This window comes from Theobroma cacao, chromosome 4 (assembly GCF_053813885.1).
Source record: "Theobroma cacao isolate CCN51 chromosome 4, ASM5381388v1, whole genome shotgun sequence".
Lineage (NCBI taxonomy): Eukaryota > Viridiplantae > Streptophyta > Magnoliopsida > Malvales > Malvaceae > Theobroma > Theobroma cacao.
The window spans coordinates 40696482-40723884 of NC_142642.1; the positions used below are offsets into that span (position 1 = coordinate 40696482).

General features: G+C 36.8%; 2 protein-coding genes across 6 annotated transcripts in view; both read right to left on the reverse strand.

Annotated features, from left to right (window-relative positions):
- Nucleotides 1-286: 286 nt before the first annotated feature.
- LOC18603723 (Galactosyltransferase family protein) lies at nucleotides 287-5224 on the reverse strand. Of its 2 annotated transcripts, XM_018120405.2 has the most exons (9): nucleotides 5106-5224; nucleotides 4959-4993; nucleotides 3624-4544; nucleotides 2855-3090; nucleotides 2460-2738; nucleotides 2096-2224; nucleotides 1476-1652; nucleotides 1293-1400; nucleotides 287-869 (listed from the first exon to the last, which is right to left on the reverse strand). In XM_018120405.2, exons 3-9 carry the CDS (start codon nucleotides 4417-4419, stop codon nucleotides 663-665), a joined length of 1932 nt encoding a protein of 643 aa, XP_017975894.2. In that variant the 5' UTR covers nucleotides 4420-4544; nucleotides 4959-4993; nucleotides 5106-5224; the 3' UTR covers nucleotides 287-662. The 2 variants fall into 2 exon arrangements, with proteins under 2 accessions (XP_017975894.2, XP_007035910.3); XM_007035848.3 differs by lacking the exon at nucleotides 5106-5224 and having other exon boundaries at nucleotides 4959-5096.
- A 3240-nt stretch (nucleotides 5225-8464) lies between these two features.
- Nucleotides 8465-27403, reverse strand: part of LOC18603726 (calcium-dependent lipid-binding family protein) — a 39729-nt gene continuing 20790 nt past the window's right edge. For 2 of the 4 annotated variants that reach the window (XM_018119482.2, XM_088805110.1), the window contains 30 exons: nucleotides 26714-27388; nucleotides 25856-26074; nucleotides 24659-24762; nucleotides 23368-23663; nucleotides 23178-23262; nucleotides 21932-22639; nucleotides 21486-21804; nucleotides 21096-21254; nucleotides 20852-21015; nucleotides 20544-20724; nucleotides 20175-20441; nucleotides 19850-20056; nucleotides 19506-19560; nucleotides 18910-19040; nucleotides 18306-18803; nucleotides 17353-18183; nucleotides 17174-17250; nucleotides 16205-16658; nucleotides 15964-16050; nucleotides 14818-14973; nucleotides 14537-14721; nucleotides 13339-13875; nucleotides 12512-12689; nucleotides 12270-12412; nucleotides 12046-12172; nucleotides 11405-11626; nucleotides 10271-10627; nucleotides 9878-10036; nucleotides 9482-9766; nucleotides 8465-9165 (listed from right to left, as the gene is read on the reverse strand). In XM_018119482.2, coding sequence (XP_017974971.2) covers nucleotides 9010-9165; nucleotides 9482-9766; nucleotides 9878-10036; nucleotides 10271-10627; nucleotides 11405-11626; nucleotides 12046-12172; nucleotides 12270-12412; nucleotides 12512-12689; nucleotides 13339-13875; nucleotides 14537-14721; nucleotides 14818-14973; nucleotides 15964-16050; nucleotides 16205-16658; nucleotides 17174-17250; nucleotides 17353-18183; nucleotides 18306-18803; nucleotides 18910-19040; nucleotides 19506-19560; nucleotides 19850-20056; nucleotides 20175-20441; nucleotides 20544-20724; nucleotides 20852-21015; nucleotides 21096-21254; nucleotides 21486-21804; nucleotides 21932-22639; nucleotides 23178-23262; nucleotides 23368-23663; nucleotides 24659-24762; nucleotides 25856-26074; nucleotides 26714-27388 — 8022 coding nt within the window. In that variant the 3' untranslated portion in view covers nucleotides 8465-9009. The remainder of the gene's footprint in view (nucleotides 9166-9481; nucleotides 9767-9877; nucleotides 10037-10270; nucleotides 10628-11404; nucleotides 11627-12045; nucleotides 12173-12269; nucleotides 12413-12511; nucleotides 12690-13338; nucleotides 13876-14536; nucleotides 14722-14817; nucleotides 14974-15963; nucleotides 16051-16204; nucleotides 16659-17173; nucleotides 17251-17352; nucleotides 18184-18305; nucleotides 18804-18909; nucleotides 19041-19505; nucleotides 19561-19849; nucleotides 20057-20174; nucleotides 20442-20543; nucleotides 20725-20851; nucleotides 21016-21095; nucleotides 21255-21485; nucleotides 21805-21931; nucleotides 22640-23177; nucleotides 23263-23367; nucleotides 23664-24658; nucleotides 24763-25855; nucleotides 26075-26713; nucleotides 27389-27403) is intronic. The other 2 variants (XR_016025690.1, XM_088805109.1) reach the window with 2 other exon arrangements.

A 27403-nucleotide genomic window follows, 5' to 3' on the forward strand; every position in this document is an offset into this window, starting at 1 on the left:
GTCAACATGAAATAGTCTTTTAATGCGAGGGTGTCAAGGATACCACAACCATCTGTTGTTTCTTTTCTGCCTATGGTGAACACTTGTAAAGTCAACATGAAATAGTTTGCGTGCCATGTCATTCTTAAACTTTTCCTTTGATAGGAAGAAGTCTTCACTTCAACCTACCATTAAAGCTGAAGGGCTCTATCCTTATGATTTGTGGCAGTTTGATAGAGGCTTACAACCAATGAATTTGAGTTTAACCTGCGGAAAAAGATTAGTTGTAGAATAGTTGCACAAAGAATTGCATAGTTTAAGAGTTTGTAGAAATTTGATCATTCAGAGTTGAGTCATATGCCACAGAAAACAGTTCCAGCGACCATCTTCCTACCATCTCCCCATCATACACCATAATGGTAAAAAATAACAAATGAAATGAATAATATGATACCAAATGTGATTGCACATTGCACAAGTCAAAGGAGACAATTCTGACACCGTCCAAGACTCATAACAGTTGAAGAGTGTAGATTACCGGTGCTTAAAGCTCATAGTGGCATAATCGTTCTATGTCATAATGGCATGAACTGCATAAACACTATCAGACCCCAAAAGGGTTTGTCTTGGTTTTGATGTTAAACGTGTCAAGCTGTTGAAAGCGTTTGAGTATGGTTGAATTGTTACTCACAGCAATGGGCCTGGTGCTCTTTCTGCAACTTTTCCCAAAGGCATAACACCATCCTCGGGCCTTGATAGTGTGCGAGAATGTAATTTGATTCACATCCGGCATTGTAGAATCTCTCATCAGTGATATAATGCACTTCTCGACCACTATTTTTGAATTCTTCAATCCATATACCCATCGCAACATCTTCTAGTTTGAAAAGCTGCCAAGGCATAATGGTAAGAAAATAATTTGAAGAGACAAAAAAATAGAAGCATGTTAAACTCATAGAATGATGAAGACCCTTCTATAGATATGCGGTCCTTGGTCCTTCCTCAAAGATATGTCCGACATCCAAAGTAAATGATAAATGTAACTCTACCTTGCCTAACGTTTCCGTTGTAATTGCACTAACAGCGATTAAATTGTTTTTCAAGTTGTTTACTGAATTCCTGAGATCGAATCATTGAGCATATATTTTGATAAGTTACATGACCTAAAGGCATCTTCAAGAATTTCAAATCCACAAAGTGAGATCAGGCATTCCTTTTGCGGATTACCTCCCGTTTCCCCAACAGATCTTATAATTAATACACGTGGTAGTCAGCAAATTTGCTCATGCTCTTTGCAAGCAAGTAAAATTTACCTTGAGTTCTCTTTCCTGGTGGCCTCGGACAATGAATTTTGCAATGTCTCGAGAGATAATATAACCTGGACCATGGGCCCATGGTGGATATGAAGAATGCGGCCATTCCTGTGGAAAAAGTACCCATTAGCAGTAAGCCCAAAGGAGATCAACATATGATTAAAGTTTGACTGAGACAAATACCTCGTTACTGATGTACCATTTGCTGTCTTTATCCCTATGAGGAGATGAATCGAATGCTATACGGCCATATAACAGGCCATCAGATGCCTTTTCCTTCAGGCTGGAGAGAACTTCATCAATCCTGACAAAGGCATCATCATCTGTTTTCATGATATATTTTGCAGGGAGAATTTTAGTCTGCATATTTGATTGAAAGAAAAATGAAAACAGAGATATCAATTAGTCAGTGTAGAATTTATAGCCATGAATGTAAGACATCTAGAGCAGCCTTGCCCACTTCAGGATATGGTGAACCATAAAATCACTAGGTCCTAGCACATCCACTGACAAAACAAAAGAGAGATGCTTTCTTAAGATATTAGTTTTATTCACTACAGATTTAGTAGCTCCATTATAACCAGCATAAACTCCTCTATTAAAGCCACAAAAATTAAACTTTCTTAGTGCGTCTTTCAGCCTTTTTCTATTGCTTCATGCTATCAATCCTATGACTGCATACAGACGCAATCAATGACAGAAATATGCCTTTAAGATCTACACACAAATTAGGACTTATATCTGCAGGTCAAAGAAAAGACTATAGTCATAACTTTCTATGCTTAATGTACGCATCAACTTACCCCCAAAATGCAAATTGCAATAGTTTTCAAACTGATCAGACTATAGTAATCAACAAAGGGCATGAATTGGATGTCTCCATATGCTTGAGCTTCTTTCCACAGCTCAAAGTTGACTTGTCTATTCTTATTCTGCAGGTACAAAAAATATCAAAACAATCAGCAAACAGTTTTGTATGCAGTCAAAACTGTTATATAAAACACTTTAGAAGAATGAGTCATGTATCTGAGTTCCACTACAGCCAAGTTAGCTGATCCATAAGCATATAGGCCCCTTGTATCATTCTTAATTCAAGAACATGAAGGAGAATGTGACTATTATCTTGATAGGATAGAATTGTGCCTAAACCATCAAGTTTTTACTCACAAGGCCAATGAAAAACCGAACTGCTACATCCCCAGAGCGTACAGCCTGAAATTGCATCCAAGATCTTCTCAATGCCATACGACGCTCAAAATTATTTCCAGTGGAGAAGACCCCAACCAACATTAGAAGTCTTTTCCTAGAAACTGCAGGAGCTTTAAGAAGCTTGGAATTAACTATTAAATCATGGTCTTCAGGAACAGGCAAGCCTTTGGCGAAGGCAGATAAGAGATCCAAACCACCTGCCACTTTGACTCCACTAACTGACCATGGTTCAAGTTTCTGCATGTGTAGAGATTGGACAGGGTCAGAGTGATTACTCCTATCCAAATAGGACAATTAGAAGACCATACCTGCTTTGCATTTTAATATTAATTGTATATAAATTCATACCTTACCTCCCTGTATGCAAATGATGTTTCATGTCTTCCATTTACAGTCATATGGAAACCCTCTAAACCAACCCATAAAGTGGCAGTGAATGGGTTCCCTTCAATGAATGGGAAATTAGCACTTGCATGGCTGCGTGCCTGGGAAGCATTTGTCAAGGCATTACCACTAGAAAGACTTACATTCTGATTTTCTTCCATAAGGCTTCTGACAAGTTGTTCATTGCAAAGACCAAGTCTGTCAACTGTAAGATGTGCTTAGATATGTTAGGTAACTAAAAACAAGATTCTTTCTATAAATAAAAGGAGCAACAGATATTACAATGAACGAAGATGGTTAGAGAAGAGGAAGTGGTACTGGAGTATTGTAGAACTACATTAGCAAGGAAAACACGCATGAAATGAAATTGTTTTAACATGCCCATTGATACTTTTCTTTCCCCCTAGAAATGATAGTGACTAGAAGGTAACTCGATTGTTGAACATGAAATGTGCCCTTTTCTGCCTCCAAATCTTTCCATCTAATTTTCAGAATAACACTTAAGATGTCATAGTATCAAATATGTTTAGATGATGCAGTAGACAGAATGATCAAGTCAAGAAAGAGTTAACACAGAGTAAATAACAGGTGGATAAATTCTTGTAAGAACTGTATCTTACAGTCAATATGAAGCAGTACATAAAATTTGAACAGAACCATTATGCACAGAAAGAGGTCAATATGAACTAACATCAGATAATCCAAAATGTGAGCCAAGAACTGTTAAGAGATAAATACCTTTTAAATTATTTGAAGATACATGAGCAGGACACCTTTCCTCCTTTCCCCAGCCAAGTTCATTAGTCCATGTATTTTGAACTATAAATGGCTCTTCTGTCATATTATCTCCGGCAACACTGACATTGTAATGCAATATAACAGAAGGCTGTGGTTCCCCTGAAAAGTTTGATCCTGCAAGCTCAATTTCAAAACTCCTATAGCGACCATCAGGGATCCCAATCACTGTGATGGATGAATCCTCAACTAGACCACAAGGCAACTCGAGTATATTTCCACCACTGAACAATGTCTTGTCCAGGTTGCTAACAGAGAAAGGGCAGTTTTTCTCTTTTAGTCTGATATTATGACTGGTAGTTTTCTCTTCCTCAATCACAGCAAGTAACTCTTTCCATGCTATAGCAGCCTCTTTGATCCCCTGACCAGTTTCAGGTAAAGCATCAGACCTTGACAATAGCAAGCGCATATGAGGCCACAAAAGCAAGGCCTTTGACTCCTCAGAAATATTTGTTGGAGCATACAAATCATTGAGCCCTTCAACATTGATAAGTTTGGGTTTCTTTATTAAGGCTAATTTCTTCACTTCCACCTTGGGAGATTTAATGGAATCATTTTCCTTCGTATGAGAATCTTTGGGTGGATGGTTATTGAAGAAGTCATAAGCTGACTGCTTTTTTGGTTGGGTTTCTCTAAGGCTATAACTGAAAACCAAGATTATAGCAAGAACTACAATCAACACGCCACCATACCACTTTTTCATTCTGAATAACCCAAAAGCTAAACTTAATGATTTCATCCGTGCAAAACAACCAGCTCTTCTGCTTGGCCAATTTTAAACGAATATTAAAAAGGAAATATCCTCATTCCTGGATTCTTGTCTTCCATTTACCTTTATTCCCTTGTCTTTAAGGATTTTGCTCACTGTCAACAGAAAAGATTGAAAAAAGAAAAAGAAACAAACTTTTACCAGCAATTACAAGCAAATGAACTGACCCCTGCAGTCCATTACATAAATTTAAAGCAGAAGAAAAGCATAATTTATCAGCACAGCAAGAAGGTTGTAAGCATAGCCAATCAACCATGGTAAAAAGACACAAAGAAATTGCATCCTTTCACAGTTTGATGCTGTATATCAGCTCCTGAGCTAGAAAACTGGAAAATCATCTTTAGTAATGAAAAAAAAAATGGAAAAGGCAGAGCCAGCTCGAAAACTCAATCTAAGGCTTCTGCACTCATTGTCTTTTTAATTCAAATAAACATAAGCATCAAGCATCGAGCATCAGTTTCTTCCAAAATGATCAGTTGAATGAAGTGGGTATTTTGCTTCATGCTTACCTCAAACTCGAGATCTCAACAATCTGAAGCAGACCCTACCAAAAATGAAGTCTTGTTAAAAACTCAACAACTAAAAAAAGTCTAATTTTTTAAAGATTCAAACCCAAGAGCCTTAAGGAATGGAAGGGGGAACTGTCGTTTTCTTACAAAGATCTCTGTCTCCTAATTTCCCTGTCGGAACCCCGAAGCAACAATCAGCCAAACATTTACTTCTGGAACGGCAGCGTTTTAAGGTGCGCTGATTAGAGTGAAACTTTCACTGCAGGCACCAGTATTGCCGTACCCCTCCACTTTGGTATTATTCATATATATGTATATATATATATATATATAGATATATATATATTGAAAATCAGTAAGAAGGCATCCATGAGAATTAATTAATTAATAATACAGCAACCACATTCACGAAGGGATCTGAAACAACTTAAGATAAAATCCATTCACGATGCTAATAAAGATCAACAAAGTTTGCTGTTTTTGAGCCAATTACTGGGAAAGTGGTCTTCATTATTGAAGAACTTATTATTTTACAAGCATTTAAAGCCTCCGTTACCCGGCCCCCAGGAATACTTTCCTTCAGTTTGAGAACAGAGGTAAAACCTGCCAGCTTCCAAGAGACAGCAAGGCTTCCATAACTCGCGGTTCATTCACTGAGTTGAGAACTTGAAAAGCTCCATCTGGCAAGTCAGCTGACATAGGAATTGGCAGACTATCACTGGCCATCCTGGAAAGAGTTGGATACTTTTGGGCTGCGGATTTCCACCATGCCAATAAATCAAAATCCGTCGTCCCTGGTTTCACCAATGGCTCCTGCAGATAAACTATAAGCTCATCATCCAGCTTTGAAGGGTCTGTTAGTGCTGGGTGCTTGCCATGGAAACCTTGGGGCCGAGGGAGACAGTACATGTAATAGGCCCAGCGAATTGCCCAGAAAAGATGAAGGGTACCAAAGCGGCTGCTGGCGCCCGTTCCCATTGAGCAACAAAGAAGTATACTGCATCTTACAGCGGGGATCCAGCGCAACTTGGGTGGCCAATAACTTGAAGGAATCCTTGGCGTACTTATCAAACTTGTTTAACATATTCTTAGCAAAAAGTTTGTTCAAGCCATCTGAACCTCTGAAATCTTTCACCAAACCTTTCCAAGCCTTTTCAAAATTTTGAAAATATATGATGGCAGCAGCTGGATGTTGTCGTATTGGGTGATATATATCCCATTTCTCGATAAGAGGGTCTGGGAGGAACAGCCTGGTAATTTCTCCTGGTTTATTCCATTCAGCAGCACATTCCCCATCCGAATATGCCCCTAAAGTCTTCGTAGGTTTGTAATCCACAAAAGGAATCCAATCCGTTTTGAATAATCCTATGTCCACCCAGGATTTCAGCATCTCATCGAATGCATCTAGAGCCATTGCTCCAAACACATCATCACAACTGCGCACATGAAATCACCGGCCACCAAGCGGGTGCTGCTTCGTTTCCTGAACTTGAGCTTGAAGCGGCATAGCTATTTTGTCAGAATAGTTAGTGTTTTTGATAGTGACGGTGGAGATTTTGTTCATAATCCCCCACTCCTGAATATCAATGGTAGCAGTGTTGGCAATGAGGTAAGGATCTTCTGCCAAGTTGCCATAGCTATGCAATGCAAGAACCCATTTGCAATATTCCCAGCTCTCATTAATAAAATGGCCAGCCACATTTGTTATTAGATTTACTGAGAGGCTGATCTGTCTATCCGAAGCCAGTATAAATGCAACCTTTGCCTTCAGTTTGTTTTCTGTAAATGCTCTCAGGCATTCAGCAGTGACAGCATCAGAATTGCCAGACCCGGCTGCCAGGATAGTAGCGAGGGCGTTCGGGCCAGAGGATTATCGATAACTTCCTTGACAGGAGAAGAATCACCATCAGAATCTTCTTCGACGTCAACATAACCATCATCTGAATCTTCTTGGAGACAGAATCACCACTAGAACTAAAAGAGTGGTCATCACCCTCCGAAGAGTAAATGTTATCCTTGATTTCGCGGACTTCCGTTAAAACAGATTCAACATCAGAGGAGACGTCACCACCAACACCCTCAGCCCTGTTGTTATTGTTGTTGTAATCATCCTCCATCGTATCTAAGACCTAAGAAATGATCCATCTAAATAATAATTTTTTTATTAAAAAAAAAAGAAAAGATAATCAATTCAAGTATTCATAATCTGCTAGCGGAAATGCAAAGAAAATAAAAACGAAACCATACTAACCTTTATACAATTTCACCGCCTTATACATTAAGAACTTCTCTAGTTCCAAATGAAAGCAAGTGAACCTATGTGTATGTGTGTATATATATGAACTAAGATGATACATTTTTTTTTATTAATAATTTATATTATAAAAGGCTATAGCAAGTTTAAATTCTCGTAATAATCAACTTTAAAAGTAAAAATAACGGTTTAATTTTAAATCTATACAGGTAAACTTACATGTATTTATCAAATAGATGATATCGTGGTTAATAATCTACATTATAAAAGGAAACATCATGTTTAAATTTTGTAATAATTTACTTTGAAAGTAAGCATAACATTCTAATTATAACTCTAAGCGAACAAAATACTTTAATTCTACGTCTTTATGTTGGCTATGCATGCAGTCTGAACAAATTCATTTACCCCGCTTATTACTCTTTTTTTTTTTTTTTTTTTTCCATTTTGGCTTCTGCAAATTAATCAGAAATTATATTCTATATAATAACCAAAGGAAAAACACGTTCTAGTCTTTCTATTTGGTTTTGATTTCCCTTTTGTTTGGTTATAGGGAAAACGACAAGCATTCTTTGAATATAAACATATATACTTCTTGTTGCTGACTGCTATGAAATCCCTCGAGCCAAGTGAATTTGATGGTTCTGATTTCTCAAGGTGAACAAAGCCTTACATATATATATATATATTCTACAATCTGTATATTTGATTCATAGTTTTCGGTACAGAAAATTATGGAAAAAATGTTTACTAAAAAACACTTTCTACATAGTACTTACTCTAAATGGAAAACTATAGAATGACAGAATGGATTATTTACCTTTTTCAAGTCACAAAATAAATGCCAAAAGGGATGATCCATACATTGATTCATACTATTAAAAAGAAACATTACTTTGTTTGAATTGGGTAAGATTGTGAGTTAGATAAAAAAATCACACCATTTGTTTAAATTACAAATTGAAATGAGATGAAATGAAAAAAAAAAAAAATCAAATTACTTGTCTTTAGAATATAAGATGACAAATTAGATTCCAATTCCAATGATTTATAAAATGACTCAGCTTTGTTACTTTCTCTATTTTACTCGAATCAAATGAGATATTGGAATTTTTTTTTTTTTGTCTTTTTTATCATAAGATAATAAATAAAATTACAAATCGGATGATCTGTAAAAGGAAATGATCATTCATTCGAAACCTGAATTTCCTTTTATATATATATATATATATATATATATATCAAAACCGAATTAGGAATTTTGAATATATTTCATCTAAAAAGTTGACTAATTGAAAACGATATATTATACACTGCACCATACACTTAGGGCCAACTGCTGAACTTTGCTTACCAGCCACGATGATGCATGATTATGATGAGCCAGAAAACCAGCTTTCTTGTGTCAACTGTAGACATGTACAAGAAATGTTAAAAACTGTACATTTCGAGAAGCGCCTGATGAATTGTATCAATCAGATAGCTTTTTCTATGAAGAGATACCTATTTACATTCAACAATGTCCGAGGTACGTATCAAGCATCTAATGTTCGCGGGGGGCGATATCGACCATATCCATATTTTCTAAGGGGCTTGGCAAAGTATTCCTCCACTACAAAACTCCCAATGGTGTAATAATACCCTTACACTGAGCTGATGCTCATTCAAATGGTCAAAAACGGAAGCTTCAATGCCATACCTTAGCTGGCGGGGATATGGGTGCTGAAACATTTTGATTCCCCAGTAGTAGTCTTGGAAATTGATGTTAAAAATTCGCCATTGGCACAGATTCTTAAGTTAGTTGATGCTGCTGCCAAAGGTTGATCTCATAGGAACCAATGCAGGCACCTGTTGAGGAGACAAAGTGCAGGTCACTTCTTTCGGAATCATTTCAACACCAGTTCCAACAGTAACCGGTGAATATGGTTTTGTAACTTTCTTCTTGAGCATCTCCTGAATCATTGAAAGAAGCTTTTACTGAGAGAAAAAATCTCAAAATTATAGGATCATCCAAGGCCATGCTTAGAGACGCTCCAATCTATGTTTCGTACACTTGAATTTTTCGATATTCGTACCGAAAATGTCAATGCCAGCAAACCATCTATGCTTATATATTTTCGTTAACTAAAACAAAGATCCTAGCACTTTATGATAAAACTTTGAAAAAACTACTTAAAAATAGGAAAACATTTGTCAAAGTCTAAAAACATACAGTGCAATAACCAATGCTGTATAAATGAAATAAAGAGTCCAATCTGGAAAAACTAACCTTCGCAAGGTTTTGTCCATATGTATTCATTGCTCGTTCAATTGAAGAGTAAACTTCAAGAGCTTGATGAGTATCTCGGCTGCATTTTATGACACGAACTTGTTCTTTTGTATCTGTTGGTCTAGTCTTTAAATAAAGTATGAGCCGTGAAGGTGGAGCTTTTGGTTGGTCTTTCTTTCCCTGAGTTAACTCCATTGTTGCCAGATCATCCCACATTACATCCCACAAAACTGAACACGGATCCCTCACTGGGTTGAATTTCCTCTGAGTGATATTAGTGGTTTGCTGAAAAAGGCAAAATGCAGTGTGATCCTTTAGTTTGGCCTCCAGGTTTAGTAATAGAAAAAAGGCACCAGTCAAACCATAAAATGTTTCTAACCAAACTAGTTGACATACTTGCAATAATATTATTCTTCGATGAGTAACCATAATAGTTTTTCCCTTTGGTAGCAAGAAATGATCTTCATATGCATCTGATAATGCAAATTTTCCCCGTACTTTGAATAGATCAACCTGGCCAAAGAAAGAACCTGACTCCGCCAATTGCAATATGACCTTCAAGATCGACACATATGCAAGTAGGTTAAAAACTTGTACTCAAAACATAAGCAGGTGATCATAAAAACCAAGTTTTCAAACATAAATAAAACAGAGACAAGTAAATGCGAAAGTATAACAGAAAATGGATGGACAAAATTATAATAAAAAGGGATCTCTTTCCACTTGCCCTTTGACTTAATGTATTCAAAGCCAATTATACCTGCTAAAAGGACACAAAAAATAAAGTACCTGCCCTTGTGCTTTGTACTCATCATATGGTCGAAGCAGATTATCACCACTAATTACACGAGGCAGCCTCCTGCGGAGGAGCTGTTCATCTGAAGCTATAGCAGATGCTATCTTCATCCTCATAGCATTTGCACCTTCAGTAGTTTTCGACAAAAGATCCAGAACCCCACTCACTGGCTGTGCAGCTGCACCTATTATTCCTTTTCCAACACCCTGAACAAAGCCCTCAACACCGGAAGTTTTTGCGCCTTCAAGAGGCTTTGTTAATATGCCAGTAACTCCTCTGAACAGGCCTTTCGCTAGTGCTCCACCCCCTTCCCTAATAACATCACCCAAGTCCTCTACACCCTTGTTCTCCTGCCAGAACAAGCACATTGAAAAGAAAATATGAATGTTCCAGAATGGTTAACTGCCCAAAACCAGACAAGTATTACCCAAAAAGAGGCCCATTGAATGATTATTGGCTTTAATAGACCATAGCATAGAAAATATGTAACAACAGCATGAGCAGGAAAAAGAGAAAAAAGGTTGTCAGTCAATTATTTGTACTACCATATTCTTGAAGTAGGGAGAAAAGTGCTTCCTAATCCTATGGTAGCCTATTGTATTTATACTAAGAGTTATAAGGTACAGAAGAAAATATTATCCTTACTGCACATTACACCTTATAACACATCCTACAAGAGATCCTTTTTTGACTGGAAAATTTCAGTCTGTTCTAAAATTTATCAATTCCCCTGCTGTAGACATGTTTTAAGGGTGCCAGCAGAGAAATCAGCAGAGGAAATTAAAGATGGCATACCAAGGCAAGAAGGGGTTTATTAATCAATCATTAACTTACGCTCTAATTAATCATTGGACTATCTAGTTACACAATGAAATCAAACACTATTACTAAAGCTAATTTTACAAGAGTATAAAGTCATGCCATTCAAAATTCACCTACTCGCTCTCAACCAAATGATGTTAGCAAGATGTAGTAGACACATCCCTTTTGTCAGTTATTCAAAAAGTTATCACACACGTGTTACCCATCTCTGAGGGTTAGGGCTATCACACACATCTTGCAAGTAGATCAAGCACCAGAGCGGGCAGTGTATGCTTAGTAATCAAGATTTTGGGTTTGTGACATACCTGTCTCTGCCGGCTTTGAATAAATTTCTTATCCATTGATAAAGCAGCCACTCCTTTACTCATATGTCCAAGAGCACTGCTTGCGTTGCCCAATATATCAAGGCCAGAGAGCAATTGAAGCGGTTGGCCAAGAAGATCCTTTTTGACGTTTGAAATAGCATTATTAATCATAGTACTCTGCCTCATGCACACATTCTCATGAAACCTTTGGTTTATCTTGACCTGTTATTCAACAGTTGTGTTACAATGTGCATAACCAACACCAAATAGCCCATGAAAGTTAGTTAAGAAATTCTTGAGATGTAAATATAGCTCTGAGAGTTGCTAGTGTTACTTCATCCATAGGATGGTACTTAATTAATGGAAAACATAGTAGATAATAGAGTGTTACAGCTTAGTCTTATGCCACCAACCCTTGTAATTACCAAACCAAATGGATCTATCAACGTATGTACTGCAACTTTGAGATATTAGGAGGCCATGATATCTTAACAGATATTTATTACAACAAGGTAGACAATTCTTCTAGCTTCCATATACTTACATGATTGGCTTTTCAGATCCAGCCAGAGAATTAAAAGTCAAACTACAGAAAGGATCGACAAACGAGGAAACAAAAAGAGATTAAATGTAAAACTTACTGACAAATTCTCAGTGTTCCCTAATGCAGTCATTAAGGATGACCAAAAACCAAGTACTCCCCTAGGCCGTTGGCTAGGTGACATAGCCATTGAAACTTTCAGTCGAACTTCTGAGATGTTGAGAACCCTGTATTTCCAAGTAAACATAAGTGATAAGACTCAAGCAATCAAATACAGAGCAAAGCACAATTTGATACCAAAATTGAAGAAAGGTTCTCTCATACCCAATTTGAATGATCGGATCAACTGAAACTGCGGTAGTTTTAGTATCATATAACCTACTGAGGTTGACCTGCTGTATCATCTCATGAATGCGCCATATAATAGGTTCATGAATGTTTATCAAAAATGCAGAATTATCAGGCCCCTGGTAATAAGCCAATCAAAATGAATATGACTAGATGAGTGACTACTATAGGAAAAAACAATAAACACTCTGCTCGAACTTTGAGATTTAAATGCTCACATGGAAATCTATATATGGATAGACACATAGATCCAGTGATCCATTTGTCTGTAGAGTCACAGAAATTTTCAACATATAATCTGTCTCCTGCCCAATTCTCTGTGGCCTGAAGAGAACTGGTGTTGGAGTTAATGGCAACTGGTTATCCATTTGAATTCCGCTCATTCTTAATTTGAACCTGAAATAACAAAAAGATATAATCAGTAAACAATCACAAATAGCTAGATAACAGGGAAAAATTTTGGAACAAGATACTACATTTTTGGACATCTATTTTGCCTACATGATAAGCAGACAATTAATAAGGTTCTCTGCAGAATAGGTTGCCACAATGCAGATTTGTGCTAAATCTAAGGCTTTCAATTTACAAATTCAGAGCCTTTTTTGAGGTAAGAAGGGGCCCTAATATTTGAGGGACACCAGCTAGAACTTTTTAGTACTCAACTTGCACAATTAATGAATTTATGCATAAGAAAAGCACACGGAGAGGTATATTTTTGCACAAGTGTAATTGTGATAAGAAATCCTATAAAAATCATAACAAGTCCACAATGAGTTGATGGACAATTTATTACTTGAAACGGAACTGCCAACAAAAGCAGAGCATCATGAAACCAATCACATGTAACAATTTCACGATTTCATGAATAAAACCAAGTTTAATTTTTTACCATAAGGAATGTTACGATTGGCATTTCTAATAAAAAATTTACAGAAAAGTTTTTTGTCGAAATGGAGCAATTCTTCGTGGGACAACCAAATTTGTCTTGTGATAACATAAATCTTGCTTTATTGCAGCATTGGAATTTATTAAAAGCAGAGCATACCTGCTAAACCCAGTGCCCAAGCCAGTTGAATATGCCAAATGAAGATTTTGCACTGACAGATATAATAGCTCCTCAGGCGTATGGTCAATAATGGACACCCCAAGCTCCGCAAGCTCAACTATAACATGAAACTCACATTCTGAGGTGGACTGCAATTGCTGTTGATTAGGCTCATTTCTAGAGAACTCTGACAATGAGGATGGAATTTTTTGGCTGGTGATTGGTGTAGGCTCATTTTCAGGCATCCAGTCACTGATCTTAACAACATTTACTTTTTCTTCTTTTAGGATGGTAACTCGTAAAGCTCTGGCAGGTCGTGTCACATCAACGGGCTGGTGATCGAAAATCTCATCAATATTGTAGATTTCTGACCTTGATGGGTCAGTCCCATCTGCAAGGATTTCCAACAAATGTTGTCGACCAAGATCTTCCCATAAGAAAGAAACAGCAGTGTTGGGAAGAAGAAAGTGCCATGAATCACTGGTACCATCCACTTGCCGGCAGCGAAGTGGTAAAAAAATGGAACGATTCTCAATCCTGTTCCCAGAAAATAATAATATTAGAAATGAAAGAGAAGATTAGAAAAATATAAAAGGGAATTCAAGAAAGGGGACATATGCATGTAGAACTGAAAAAATCCAACCAGATCAGAAAGATCTACCCGACACACCCAAAACCTAACCTAATCCAACCCAATTTGACTCTAAAAGCCAATGACCTGAACCTAAAAGAACCTAATCACACATGAAGCAACCCTAGCCCAAATGGACCTGAATAATCCCAAACTTCAATTGTGCATAATTTTTATTCTTTTCCCATTTTAAACTTCAAATTGATTAAGAAATAATAGATGCTATGATAAAAATCATTTAAACAAATGACCTGAAGTAGAACTCTATTTGAATGCATTTAACAAAGTCAACGACCTAAAACTGAGCAATTCAAACACAAAGTGACCCAAAATCGAGATGATTCATACATGACCCCAACAGAAAATAACCAAACCCAAACTGACCCAAAATTTAAATGACCAACCAGAACTCAACTTGACCCACCAAACTGCCACCCTTAATGCCTGGGAAACAAGTCAGGTAAACTTTAAACAGGAAAGGAAAAAAAAAAAAAACCCTTTTCCATTTACTATTCTGTAAGTATTTAAGGAAGTTTTAAGAGTGTATACACAGGTGTAATATGTAACCTGTAAGGACTTGACGAGGAATTTGGACGGAAGATAACTTCATAGCGTGAGCTTTTTGTTCCACTCCGAACTTCAACCTTAAACAGCAACTGATCACTTCCAGTGTCATTTTTCAAAGAAACACGCATCACACCTTCACTAGAAACACTAAAAGGTGTACTCCACTTATATCCATCCACCCACAACTAAAATAAAATGAAGTCCAATTAGTTAAAGCAGCTATTATAACAATATATGCAGGGAAATATATCGAGCCATTGGTATGAATGATTTACACTGACCTTCAACAGCTCAATTTTTGAAGAACTCTGCCATCTAAAGAGTTTTGGAGGATCAGCGGGATGGATCCATTCCACTATCTGACAATCACACTGCTGCAGGCAAAGACTGAAACCAACCCTATTGATAAATAACATGTGTGGCTGAAGATGAATGACCTGAATGTCAACCATTTTTATTAGTTAATAACTGACTAAAAAATCTATAAATAAATATCAATACACTATTTTTTAAGCATGTTCCAGGACTCAGAGCTTCCTTGTCTTGAATCATTATACCACCCGTACATTCTAATTCAATAACAGTGGCTACCAGGCCAAATAGGTGACAATTTACAAATCCTATAGGTTACACAGACAATCTACAGTTCAGAACATAGTTGGACCCAGATTTATTGGGTCCAAAACTAGCAAGAAAGGAATAGAGGCTTTTTCCCTAAAGAAGACCCACAACCTCTAATAGATTTCTTAAACTAACTACATGCCTTTATCCACACAAGCAATAATGCTTATTAGTCTGGTGTACAAGAAAGTTCAAATGAAAAAGGCCACTCACTCCAACCTAATGCTGCATAATCTATTTGCCTGAGTATGTTGCAGCAAAGATTTGGTTTCAGGTTGTAGGAAGAGTCTATCATGGAACATTGATGATAATAGCAAGTATGCAAGCATAAGAAGATTGCAAAATCAAAGCACTAGTTATTAAAGTTCATGCAACTTCAACAAGAAATTTAGAGCATAGAATCTCTAAGGCCCAAGCAGGCACTAACTGGCAACTTTTTAATAGAAATAAGCAGAAAAAAGTAACACATAAAGCCATAATGTTTCTGACGTCATGCTTGAATAATCTGAATGCCTATTGGAAATTTATCCTATGCCATAAGCCAAAAAAAAAAAGAATGGCATAGACTTTAAAAATCCCAATTAAGGTATGAATCACAATGAAGGCCAAATTTACAAGGATGGCTAAAGATAACTTCCAAAAGTTAGAACAAGATTGTAAAAACAATAAAAAGTACAAAGAAGAAGCCCCAATAACAATGTATAAGAAATAAAAGAATAAACCACTACTCTAGTTATCAGAGAATGGAAGCAAGAATCACAATAATATATAAAACACCTACAATCTTTTAGAAGCTAGTTTTTCACCTTTGTTCTGTCTGAGGTCATATTCACTAGAGCTGAAAGCTTATAGTATGACCCATCTGAACTGTATGCTTTTACATCAACACGTTCCTGGAACAGAAGTTACTTCATTTAGCATCACATATGACTAAAACACCACCAAGCAATTTATCTGAAGCTTTACCCCTTTCCACCAAGCCCACAAAAGAGGAAAAGGAAACAAGATTCATAAGCATGTAGACATTTTGATCCCCTAACATATTACCTTCTTTTCAAGCTCAAGAAGGGAAATCCCAGGACTGTAAGTTTCAGAATTACGAATAGCAACGGCAATGCCAACCCGAGGGGACACATATGTATCCTTCTGCGATGGAAACAGCATAACACCACTACGACCTGCAAAGTCTTGTGGGGAAAGCATACTAGGTATTGGACTGGTGTCCTCAATAGCTTCAAGTACTTGGATGTTTCTCCTTGAACCAGAATGTCTCCTTTCCATTGAGTATGAAGGGGTCCTCAAAACTGTTCTCGCAGATTTAACTGCTCTAGATAGTGAGTGTGAATCCATGTCTGCACTGTCTGAACCTTCAATTTCCACCACTTGATATGCTAGAGGCAGTGATGAATCATTAATGATCCAATATGGAACAAAAAACCTTATCGTTTTTGGTGCAGCACTGGTTCCTCCCATATCTCGTTCAATGCTCACACGCAATCTCCTGCAAAACCATGTGATAAGATCATGGATGATACAAGCCAGAATTATTTTGCACAAAAAAAAATAAATATATAAAAGGATGCAGTAACCTTAAGACTATTCCCCCAATTTGTCATTAATATATCATTTCACTGTGCAAATTGTACCCAAGTTCTTTCTTTTTAGTAATAAAGTTGATCATGAAGAAACAGAATCATATATATATATACATATATTCCTTTCACTTATCTTATGAATCCATTGTCAATAAAAGATAAAGTGAACTATGACATCAAATCTCACACCATTCCACTCAGTTTTCTGCACACTTAAAACTGACAATTTGCAAGGAGAAACAAACATGAGACAAATAATATATCATTTCCTTCCATTTCATTTATGAACAAGTACCAACCACACGTCTGTTAAGAAGGGGGGACATCAAATTATGAGGATCATGCTGACAAATCACAAGAGATGTAGGAAGCAAAATTATTAGAGGTGATGACACATGAAAAAAGAAATTGGAGCCACAACCTTTTACTTTTCTGGTGGAACATCCAGAAAGATGAAACGTGAGCATTAGAAGAAAGATCCAGAATAAGAACTGGGTCCTGCAAATAATAATACATTCACCACAAAAGAATTAAAAGATTTAGTACACGTTGGCTTGCAGATGAGAAAAAAAAAAACATGCATTGTTAGATTAAAGTTACCTTTTCCAGGGCCCAACCACCCTGTACAAAGAATGTAAGATATATAGGTCTTTGGACATCCACTGAATATATATGAGCACTCTTGCGCGAAGATATGATACTATGCCCTCGCTCAATATAGTTCCCTTCCTTTGCTTTTTCCCAGATCGTGAACTTAGCTGGACAGGACAGTCGATTTTCCAACTTCAAAGGAGAATTAACAGAGATCTTCCAATCATAAACAGGTTGATTAAGCTCTGTATGAAGGGCTGACGCATCTGCACCTACACTGAGCCAAATTTGTCTGCTTCCAACACTAGGGCAACAACAAAGAAGTACATCCTTCTTCTCTAGTTCATTTAACTTAAGAGCACAATTGGGCATTTTGCTTCCCTGTGGCAAAGTATTTTGTCTATATAGTGAACCTTGATCTAAGCAAGGTTGGTCCTTTCCACTTGCAAAACTAGAACCCCCAGCAACAACAATGCTTTGACCCCAAGCATACGAGGGCTGAGGATAATCGACACAAGGACGGACACGTAAACACTGGTCAGATTCTTTAGATGTACTTCCCCATGGTAATACAGTAGAACATCCAGGGCTTATGGTAGTGAAGTCACTCTTTGCGTAACTTTTGCCTTGGTCAGCAATTTGTTGTCTTGTTCTGATCCAGCGCCGCCTGCGCACATCATGACCTGATTTAATATATGACTTTGAAGAAGTTGGGGGCCATCTCAGACTTTGATAGTCAGGCCCATAAGCCCAGCCATCCTCATCAACAAATTGGGATTTATCAATAGTCCATGTTGATATCCATTGCCAACCCTTGGGAAGAGGAGGTTCAAAAAAATCCTTCAAGATAAATGTGAAGTAAGAAACCAAAATCAAGAGAGAAGGGGCTATATATATATTGATGGTGATGCAAAAAATAAATCCGAACAAGATGGAAACAGTCATCATGGAAAATCACTAACCTTTGATGAATATGAGAAGTCTTTGGTGCTCCAGCGCCCAGGATCATTACCACGAAAACCAGACCACTTATTGCCCCAACCAGTAATTGGTTGATAGCGTTGATTTTCAAAGATTTCTTCTACCACTATGTTATGACTGCTTGATCCTGAATCATGAATCATTGAAACATGACATACTGAAATATCCAAATTAACATCTGAATCATTTACAACCATTGCAAGACCTCTGAAAATAGCATGCTTCTTTCCATTTTTCATGACAACTTCCATTGCAATAAATTCACTCCGTAATGATTTGGGAACTACTGACAATGGAAGCAGTGAACGAATGCTCTCCCATGAACCCTCTGTTCCAAGCCTAACCCAGAAACCTGTATCATTGTCAGAACCATCCTTGCTTTCTGCATCTCTTTGAAAAAGTGCAGTTGTATTCCTCTCAAAACAAGAAGTGGAAACACAGAGGTATCCATAGTCATATATATCTTCAACGATGTCGGACTGAACCAGTAAAAGAGAAAAGTAAAGAAATGACACATACTAAAATTCCATTGAAACAAAGAAATGTTAAGTAATTGCACCGTAGATGCAGAAAAGATTAATTCACCTTTCTCCTTAGTGGATATGATTCAATAGTCTCAATACCATTACGTTGAGACAGCATCCTTGCTGAAGATACCTTCTTTAAAATATTTGCACCATGTCCAACAGGAAAAGAAAGCGCACCAACAACTTCACCTGCTTTATTAAATTACAACATGAACAGACTAATAAACATATACATGTTCATGTTTGAGGAAAGAGGATGACTTGCAATCTGACAGAAGCAAGTGAATATTTGATGTATACAAAAAAATTAATAAAAAAAACCTCTAGAAGAATATTATTGATTTAGCAGAAAAAACTAGATAAAATTAAATCAATAAATAACAACTTCAAACATAATGGAGAACAAATGAAAGAGTAGAGTAACATGGTAATGAATGGCAAAAACTCATCATAGAAATTTCTATGGCCATAAAAATAGAGTGCTTATTACCAAAACCTACATGAAATTGAATGCACTAACATCAACTCATACAAGTATAAGAGGCACACAGACTTTGCATTCTGTCACAAGCATCAAAAGCCAGAAAAATTCCTATATCTAGTATTTATGTGAATTTGCATTTTAATTCAAGCTGAAGCACCAGTAAAACATACCTTTACCAGCTTTAGCTGAAAGGTTTGTTACCTCCACCTCCAACTTAGCAACCCCCTACAAAAAGCACGTGCAGAAATTCCTTAGCTATTTGCCCAGAAAACAATAGCTCTTCCATTCCATATCAGCATCAAAGCGTTCTTAATTGTGCTTAGAGAACATGACATTTTACTATAACTGCATTTTTTAGTACCTTTGATTAACTTACATACCATACTTTTAAAGCAACATGAATATGTTAGCTACTTCTACTGAAGTACCACAAGCTAATAACATGCCTCCTTTTAACAATAAAAAGAAACAACAACAAAAAGGAAAGAATTAAATTGTTAAATACAAAACAGACCTTACAGGGAACTTCAAATATGAAAAGTTCATTCCACTTTGCATTGCCTTTATTTGGGTACTCCATGTCTGAAACTAAGGGCTTAACACATTTTGTCCTTGCACTCTGCGGGAAAAGTTTTTGCTGATCTGTTGCTTGACTATCAATTACAAGTCGCAAAGCACAAAAGAAGTTGTGGCTATTACCATCATCAATTATAGGTAAATCCTGCCAAACATTAACAAGTCATATTTTTGTTTAGAAATTAGCAATCAAATAATAAATGAACATATACTGGCCAAAAGAAAAGGAATATATGAAGCAAAAACTTCAATCATGATAGAACCTTGGCTACAAGAATCTGTACAGCAACATAATAGCGCGCTTCCCTAGATTCCTCGGCAACATTTAACCTGTCCGAAAACCTTGCAGGTGGAATCCAAACTGAAGCACAGTCACCATGATGAAGTTGGTCAACCACTTCAGAATTCTGCTCAATCCTTTTAAGGAACAGATCATTCCCAAGTTTATTCTCCACTATCACAGTCCGTAAATCATCTTCATCCAGGGCAGAAAAGACCAGATCTTCATGTCCAGAAGCACCACCGGTGTCCTGAGAAATAATAGATAGTTAGATATTTTAAAGCACATACTCAGTATGGAAATCAACTCAGCAACTTCTCAAACCAAAATCAAGGTCCAAATTCCAATTGACCTCAATCAGCTTGGTCGCTTTCTGTTCAAGCTCTAACTGTCGTCTCCACGAAAGAATGGTCTCCACTAAAGTATCAAGATTTGCTGCACTGACATTTATATTTAAAATGTTGGTAGCAGCAATGCGCATCCTCTTCCCAAGTCTTGATGGTGCATGCACATTGGCCTCATATGTTTCAAACCTAGAAAAAGGAAACCAAAAGATAAAATATTTAACAAAGGACACCAAATTACAAGCTGGTGTTTTTTTTTATTTTGCCGCTCTCTCTCTTAGTAGGCAATAGTAAATAGAATGAGGCAGAAACTAACTTGAATATGCCATCAAATGGCTCCACCAAGGGCTCCCATGCTTCTAACTGCGTGTTAAAGGTTGAAGCAGCAATAGAGGAAACGAGGACTGCATTCATAGCCTCCAGCCGACCATGTGTTGCCAACTTGATATTGGTGATAGTCATGTCAAATAGCGGTGTCATCTGAAACGATCCAAATTCATCATAAAGAGAGCACAATATGATGCAAAAGGTCCAGGGTGTATTTTTTTAAGAAAACATACCATTCCATGTAGGCTGTCTAAAACAGTTAGCGAGAAGTATCTTAATTTAACCTCAGCAGTTACATTTTCCCGTGTCTTCGGCTTCACAGAATCACCAATAGTGTAAGCCAACCGTGTTGATGGCTTTTTCATATCAGAGCGAGCAAGAAAAGTACAAGCCTACAGAATTACAGGCAGCCACAAACACTATCATCTGTCTTTTCTTCCTAGTAAAAATTCAAAGAATGAAGCACCATAGGCTAAGAAGATTATACCAGACCTGAACTTAGTTAAAAAGCAAAGTTTTTGATAAACTTATATGTTTCATATTCAAAAAAGACCTATCTTAGAGTTCCGAAAAATTCAAAGTGACAATTATGAACAATGACTTTGATGAGCATTTATCTAAACCTGATTTTCAACTTTCCAAAGACTCCAGCACTGGGATGCCTTTGAGCTCCAAGAGCTGGAAATGGGCACTTCAGGAATGTTGGCTGGGTTAACAAGATCCATCCTAGGGCAGCAAAACAAATCCATGCACGGAGCTTCATCTGTTCTGGAAACTATACACCCTAAAGAAGCATAACCAGGGGGAGCTATTGGGTACCAGAAGAAAACTTCATCAAAACCTTTCCCTGTGATATGGGCAACTTTAGTAAATTGCACAGGCTTTGCAGAGATTTCTGGATCATCAGACTTAAAAATTATGCCCAGAGCAGGTGGTTCTAAGCTGGAAAGGACAAAAAGATGATGCCAAATGTTAATAGAAAACTCATTAAAGAGATCAACAAGTACTGATAAATGATAACCATAAAGAGTTTGAAAAAGAAACATTCCAAGATAAAAAAAGATCTAACCCTTCAGTTATGCAATCACCCACTACAGCATAACCACGACGTGAAATAGGCCGCCAAATTGATACCGGTCTACGGAGGTCACTGCCCTTGTCCCACCACATTCTCTCAAAGTGAGGGGTCGACACATAACAACTAGTTGCTTTTGAAATTGACCTGAGAATGTCCCACCCAGATGAACTAGCACTCTGATTACTTGTTTGCTGACTAGCATGATCATTGACTACAGCCAACTCAGGAACAGATTCCTTAAGAGATGCATAGGACCAAACTGAATTCCAGAGAAGAAGATGACTCAGGTCAGAACTATTTTTTTTGGAAGGGCATTCAGCTGAAGAATGGGCATAAAATGATCCAATAACATTGTCCAAATGCCAGATGCTAAATCCAGAAGTGAACCGCTGATTTGATGAGGCACTCAGCATGCATTCTGAATAAGTTGTAGATGTTACAAGGTCAGAGCGAAGGCAATAAACAGCATGATTTGGTGGTGGATATTTTCCTATATTTGCTACACAACCCATTGAAGTATACCCTGGGGGTGGAACTGGCATCCAAAGGGAACAATCACTGTCAACATCAGAATGACCATCCACTCCTTCCAATCCAAGGATATGAGAGAAAAAGCCAATAAGATTAAAACCTACTGGCTTCCGCACACGCCCATATGTATTACTTATGGCCAGTACTGCCTGTGAAGGAGGAATTGGCCTGGAGAACAATAAAAGGAAAAGCATCTTTCTATTTAATGATTAAGATATTGATGAAAAAAAAAATTTAAAGTTTGCTGATACAAAAATAATTACAAACAAATGACAAATACTGATTCCAAATCATGAAATTTTACTGAACCTAAGGCTCCCAAAATTAATACTAAACCTGTCAAGCATTCACATCTTAAAAGATCAAAAACATGGTCATGATCATGATCTATCGCTTGGCCAAAATCAAATCCACAGACAAGCCCAAAAACAAAAGACATATAGAGAGAAACACAGCCTATAAACAAACTAAAAATAGAGCATTCAATACTCAACACATCCTCACAAAAGCCCACACACCTATCCCTTGAGTATAGATGTCAACTGTGAACAGCACAGACCAGGACTCTGTTTGAATCTATAGGTTAATAGATGATTAACCAATATCACCAACCTACAACTAATTCTAGTATGGAAGAAACAGAAACAAAGAACCCTGAACCTTTAAGTCTTTAACCATGATGGATCGAGGGAAATAATATTTTTACCTTGATGTTACACAATCTCCTAATATAACATAGTTTGATGGAGCTTGTGGCCTCCAAATGGTAAGATTGTTATGAGATCCATTTTCTGCAGACAAGGTAAAACAATAAGATGGAAAAACAAAACCAAAAAATTTAAACAAAACATAGTGAGAAAATGCATCACAACTGCTCCAACTAAATTGAAGAAAACCTTTAGGTGACACCCAAATTCTATCGAAATTGGTGCAGGGAGCCAGTGGAACTGCATTTCCAAATTGCAACGCTGCAGCAGCTTGGTTTTGAAGGTTAAGTAGCAGCGAAATTGCACTTAATGAAAGATGAATACAAATATCAGTTGATATCAAAGACATGTTTGTTTTCTCTTTAATGGAAGTATATCCCCCCGAAATATCCAGTGGATCCAGAATGATAAGACCAGAACCAGCCTCAATTGTGAGATCCTTGACCACGGCACGAATCCAGGTATCATTTTCCTTTGATGCATACCTGTTCATAAGATGAATACACAAAAAGATAAATAAAACACATTCACATTATTCTCATCAACTACTTGATTTTCACTAAAGAAAAAGGATATTGTTCAGAAACCGTATTCGAAATACCCTTCCTCCATGTCAAAAAAAAAACATATATTAAATAAAACACAACGTTGGCAGAACAGAAGGGAAAAAAGATAGAGAGAGAATGTTGACACTAATATAGAGATATAAAAAACCAACAGAATAGAAATTCCCTGAACAACATAACAACATTCATTTCAATCAGACATATATCAGACAGGTATATTAATAATTCTGCACAAGAAATTGTGAACAACTTATTACACTGATTAAGGAAAAATAAGTAATATGGTTACTTTTCTTTTAAGCAAGAATAAAATTGAAACTGAAAGCAGGGTGTTGTCAGCTGGATAAATAAGTTAGCAAAGAGCAAATATTTCTGTTCACTGAACTACAATTACCAAATGAGCATCAATGATAAAGAACAAAGAAAGAATAGTGAGTACATCACTTTGTCTTATTTGACGTCCAGATTAATGTTTTGACACATAGGAAAATTAGCATACATGGATTCAATCCATTTATCCCACCATCTGTACATGTGTAAATCAATACAAGCATACACATATTGTGGGCTAGTCATATACACATATCTCCTAATCTGACAATTCAGGGCACAGACACGCACATATATATGCTATGAGAGAGAGAGAGAGAGAGAGAGTGCACAGCTTGGGTGGTTTAGGAATAGTAGGGATAGAGCTGCAAACATCTTTTATTTCAATTTACTATTTAACCTCCAACGAAACAAAATGGATGCTACAACTTTATCTTTCCTCCTAGCATTCTTTAACACTAAACAAAACAAAAGATAAAATCTCTTTGAGAATCCATTTATTACCTCTTAGCATGCACCAGAAAAATGAAAATAACCGTGAGAAGATACAAAAATATTGAAACAAGATCTAATGCTACTCTTACATAAAGTTCAAATCCATTTTTGCGCGCAAAAGCCTTTCACCATAAGACGAATCATCCAGGTAAGACTTGGTACCATCAAAGAACGTGAACTCTGGAGCAACAACCTAACCACATATAATTTTAATCAGGTATTGCAAAATGAGGAAAACTGAAGTTCAAGAATGATGAGAAAAGGATCCTCATTAGCCAAAAGTTATAACCAGATCAAAGACCATATCAAAGAAAAACATATAATTGAACTGTAAACTTATTTCCAATACTACCATGTCAAACAGTGCAAGAAATGTTAAAGCTATATAGGCCACAAAGCCAGTGCCCAGTGTGCTATAAATGGATACATTCACAAATACAGACAGACATACTGACATTTAGTTAATTCAGCTCCATATACACAAGCAAGTCAGCAGCTTTCTGTAAGCCATTGCTAATCTTTCTGAGAAAGAGCAGTTTACAACATTGTAAACAATGCATATCTCATCCCCAAGGGACACCTATTCCATCAAGTTAGTATTTGTTTCATATTTAGTTTCCTAGAAATCCTATTTCACCATTTGCAGCACCATAGAGACAGGGTTCCGAATGGAGAAAATTCGAACTCTGTGAAGCAACAGTTAAAAGCCAACAGAAGAATGATTGCAGCAGAGGATAGACAAAACAATATGAGGTGTACACAGATGCCAATCATCGAAAATCTTTTCTATAAACTGCTTCATTTCATTAGTTAATTGCACACCAAGAATATTAATAATATATAACAACATTCCAAACCCACGTCTCAGAGGAAGAGACAATGTCAAACCAATGTTTTTACAACATTCACTTGACAGAGTGAAACCAAAACGAGCACAAACTAATTAATCCTAATACATTACAAAAAGTTCAAGAGCATAAAGATGAAGATTAGACCTCAGAGATCCCTTAAGAATACACTAGAGCAAAACTTAGTTGTTTAATTATTCGTTTTAAAGAAGAGAAAAACTACCATAAAACCAAATGAAAGGATCGTAGAATTCATAGTTTGGGGGGGGGGGGGGGGAAGTAAGTGCTGGTAGCAGAATGGAATCAAACCTGGAAAATTTGAATACAAAAAACAGAATTGGCTTTAATTCGAAAAGCTAACAACAATACGTTTTTTTAAAAATCCAGCTTAAAGGATTATTTAATATAGACAAGAACTTTTAATGGAATTATACCTACCTGCGCTTCAAAAGTGAAACTCTGCACAACATTCGGGTCATCTTCTGAATATGAAGAAGCCTTTGCATTGTTTATTAACTCATCCATATTTTCTACAATCTTCTTGTCATCATCAGAACTTGAATTATCCATCAACAATACGTTAACATCATCTTCAGGTAAGACTGAGTAGCTGCTATCATTGCTCAAGTATGTATACTTTCTCAAAAGAGAACCATTCTGATGAATGAAGGAATTTTTCAAAAGAAAAAAAAAATGAGAAAGACATAGCAGTTACAGTCAAGAAGCTTTAAAATACAGAAAATTATAAACAACATTACACATGACAGCAATTCTCAATCATGACCATCAACAATTACATTAACACACTATCAAGTATAATCTTTGCTCTCCGTATATAGTGTGAAATCATTCAAAGCATAACTCAACCATGAGACAAAAGTCATAAAAATGTGTTGGTGCATTAGAAAATCATATTCTTGAAGCCAAACTGTATTTGTCAGTATGTAAAATTTATAAATTTCACGCTTGTGGATAAGCATAGAAGGAATGAAAGGCAAGACCAATTTGTCAGAGCCCATACATATTCTTGTCTCACAGGAATTGACCATTAACTAGTAATATTACCTTTTTAGTGAGATCATTCAGGATTAGTTGTGAAATGCCATGTATTTTGCTCAGAATGATTCTATTGTTGCCTATTTTCTATGATGGCAAAAAATGCAATACAAAACAGACATACATTAATACTCAGAAATATTCCAGTTCACGTAACTATCATTTCTCATTAATTTTTTCTTTTACGCAAAGTAGTTGAAAGACTTCTACTTAAACACAAAAGTGCAGAAGTACAAATACCTCAATTTTTACGTTGACAAATCGCAACCTCTTACCACATCCAATGATCACAATAGGACGAAACCTTGCCAAGTGTGACTCCTTCGTATCATTCTCTTCACTTAAAACTATAGTCTTTCCACAACCATCATATGTATACTCATAAATGCCATGGGTATCAGCAACCAACTGTCTACTCGGTGACAAGTGCACAACATCTTCATTCTGTTTATAAATACTATCAGAAAGCACAATGCTATTGTTTTTACTTATTGGATCATTCTTGGGGTCCATCGTTTCTTCCCTTCCAGTTATTGCCCCCAATGCTGGCACAAAAAACTCACCCAAAGCAAGAAGGAAATCCGGCACAACAAGTACTCGAGGCTGCTGAACTCTAAGCACAAAAGACTGAGAGGACAATCGCCATCTATAATCCATCAAGAACATTGTTGAAATTGGTACATCCAAGTCAAGACTAGCTTCAGAATTTACTCTGCTAAAGCTGCTCTTGTTTACGAAGAAAGGAAAGTTTCCAGTGGAAGATTGTTTGGAAGCATCAGCAGATGATCCAAGCATGAGGCGCATTTCAGACTTTGTATTGGAGCGGATATCCAGAACAGAAAAAGTGGGAATAGTTACATACAGATCTGTTTCTGACAATGAAGTCAAGCGGTATGATACCCAAAGACCTTCCAGCTAAAAGAAACAAGA

What these genes read in the sequence shown, in the direction of transcription:
- LOC18603723 (XM_018120405.2), bottom strand. Translation starts at nt 4,419, where the DNA reads ATGAAATCATTAAGTTTAGCTTTTGGGTTATTCAGAATGAAAAAGTGG. An exon ending in TTCGGTTTTTCATTGGCCTT is followed by an intron (nt 2,225 to 2,459) that starts GTGAGTAAAAAC and finishes TTGTACCTGCAG; the next exon opens with AATAAGAATAGACAAGTCAA. An exon ending in AATGGTACATCAGTAACGAG is followed by an intron (nt 1,401 to 1,475) that starts GTATTTGTCTCA and finishes CTTTTTCCACAG; the next exon opens with GAATGGCCGCATTCTTCATA.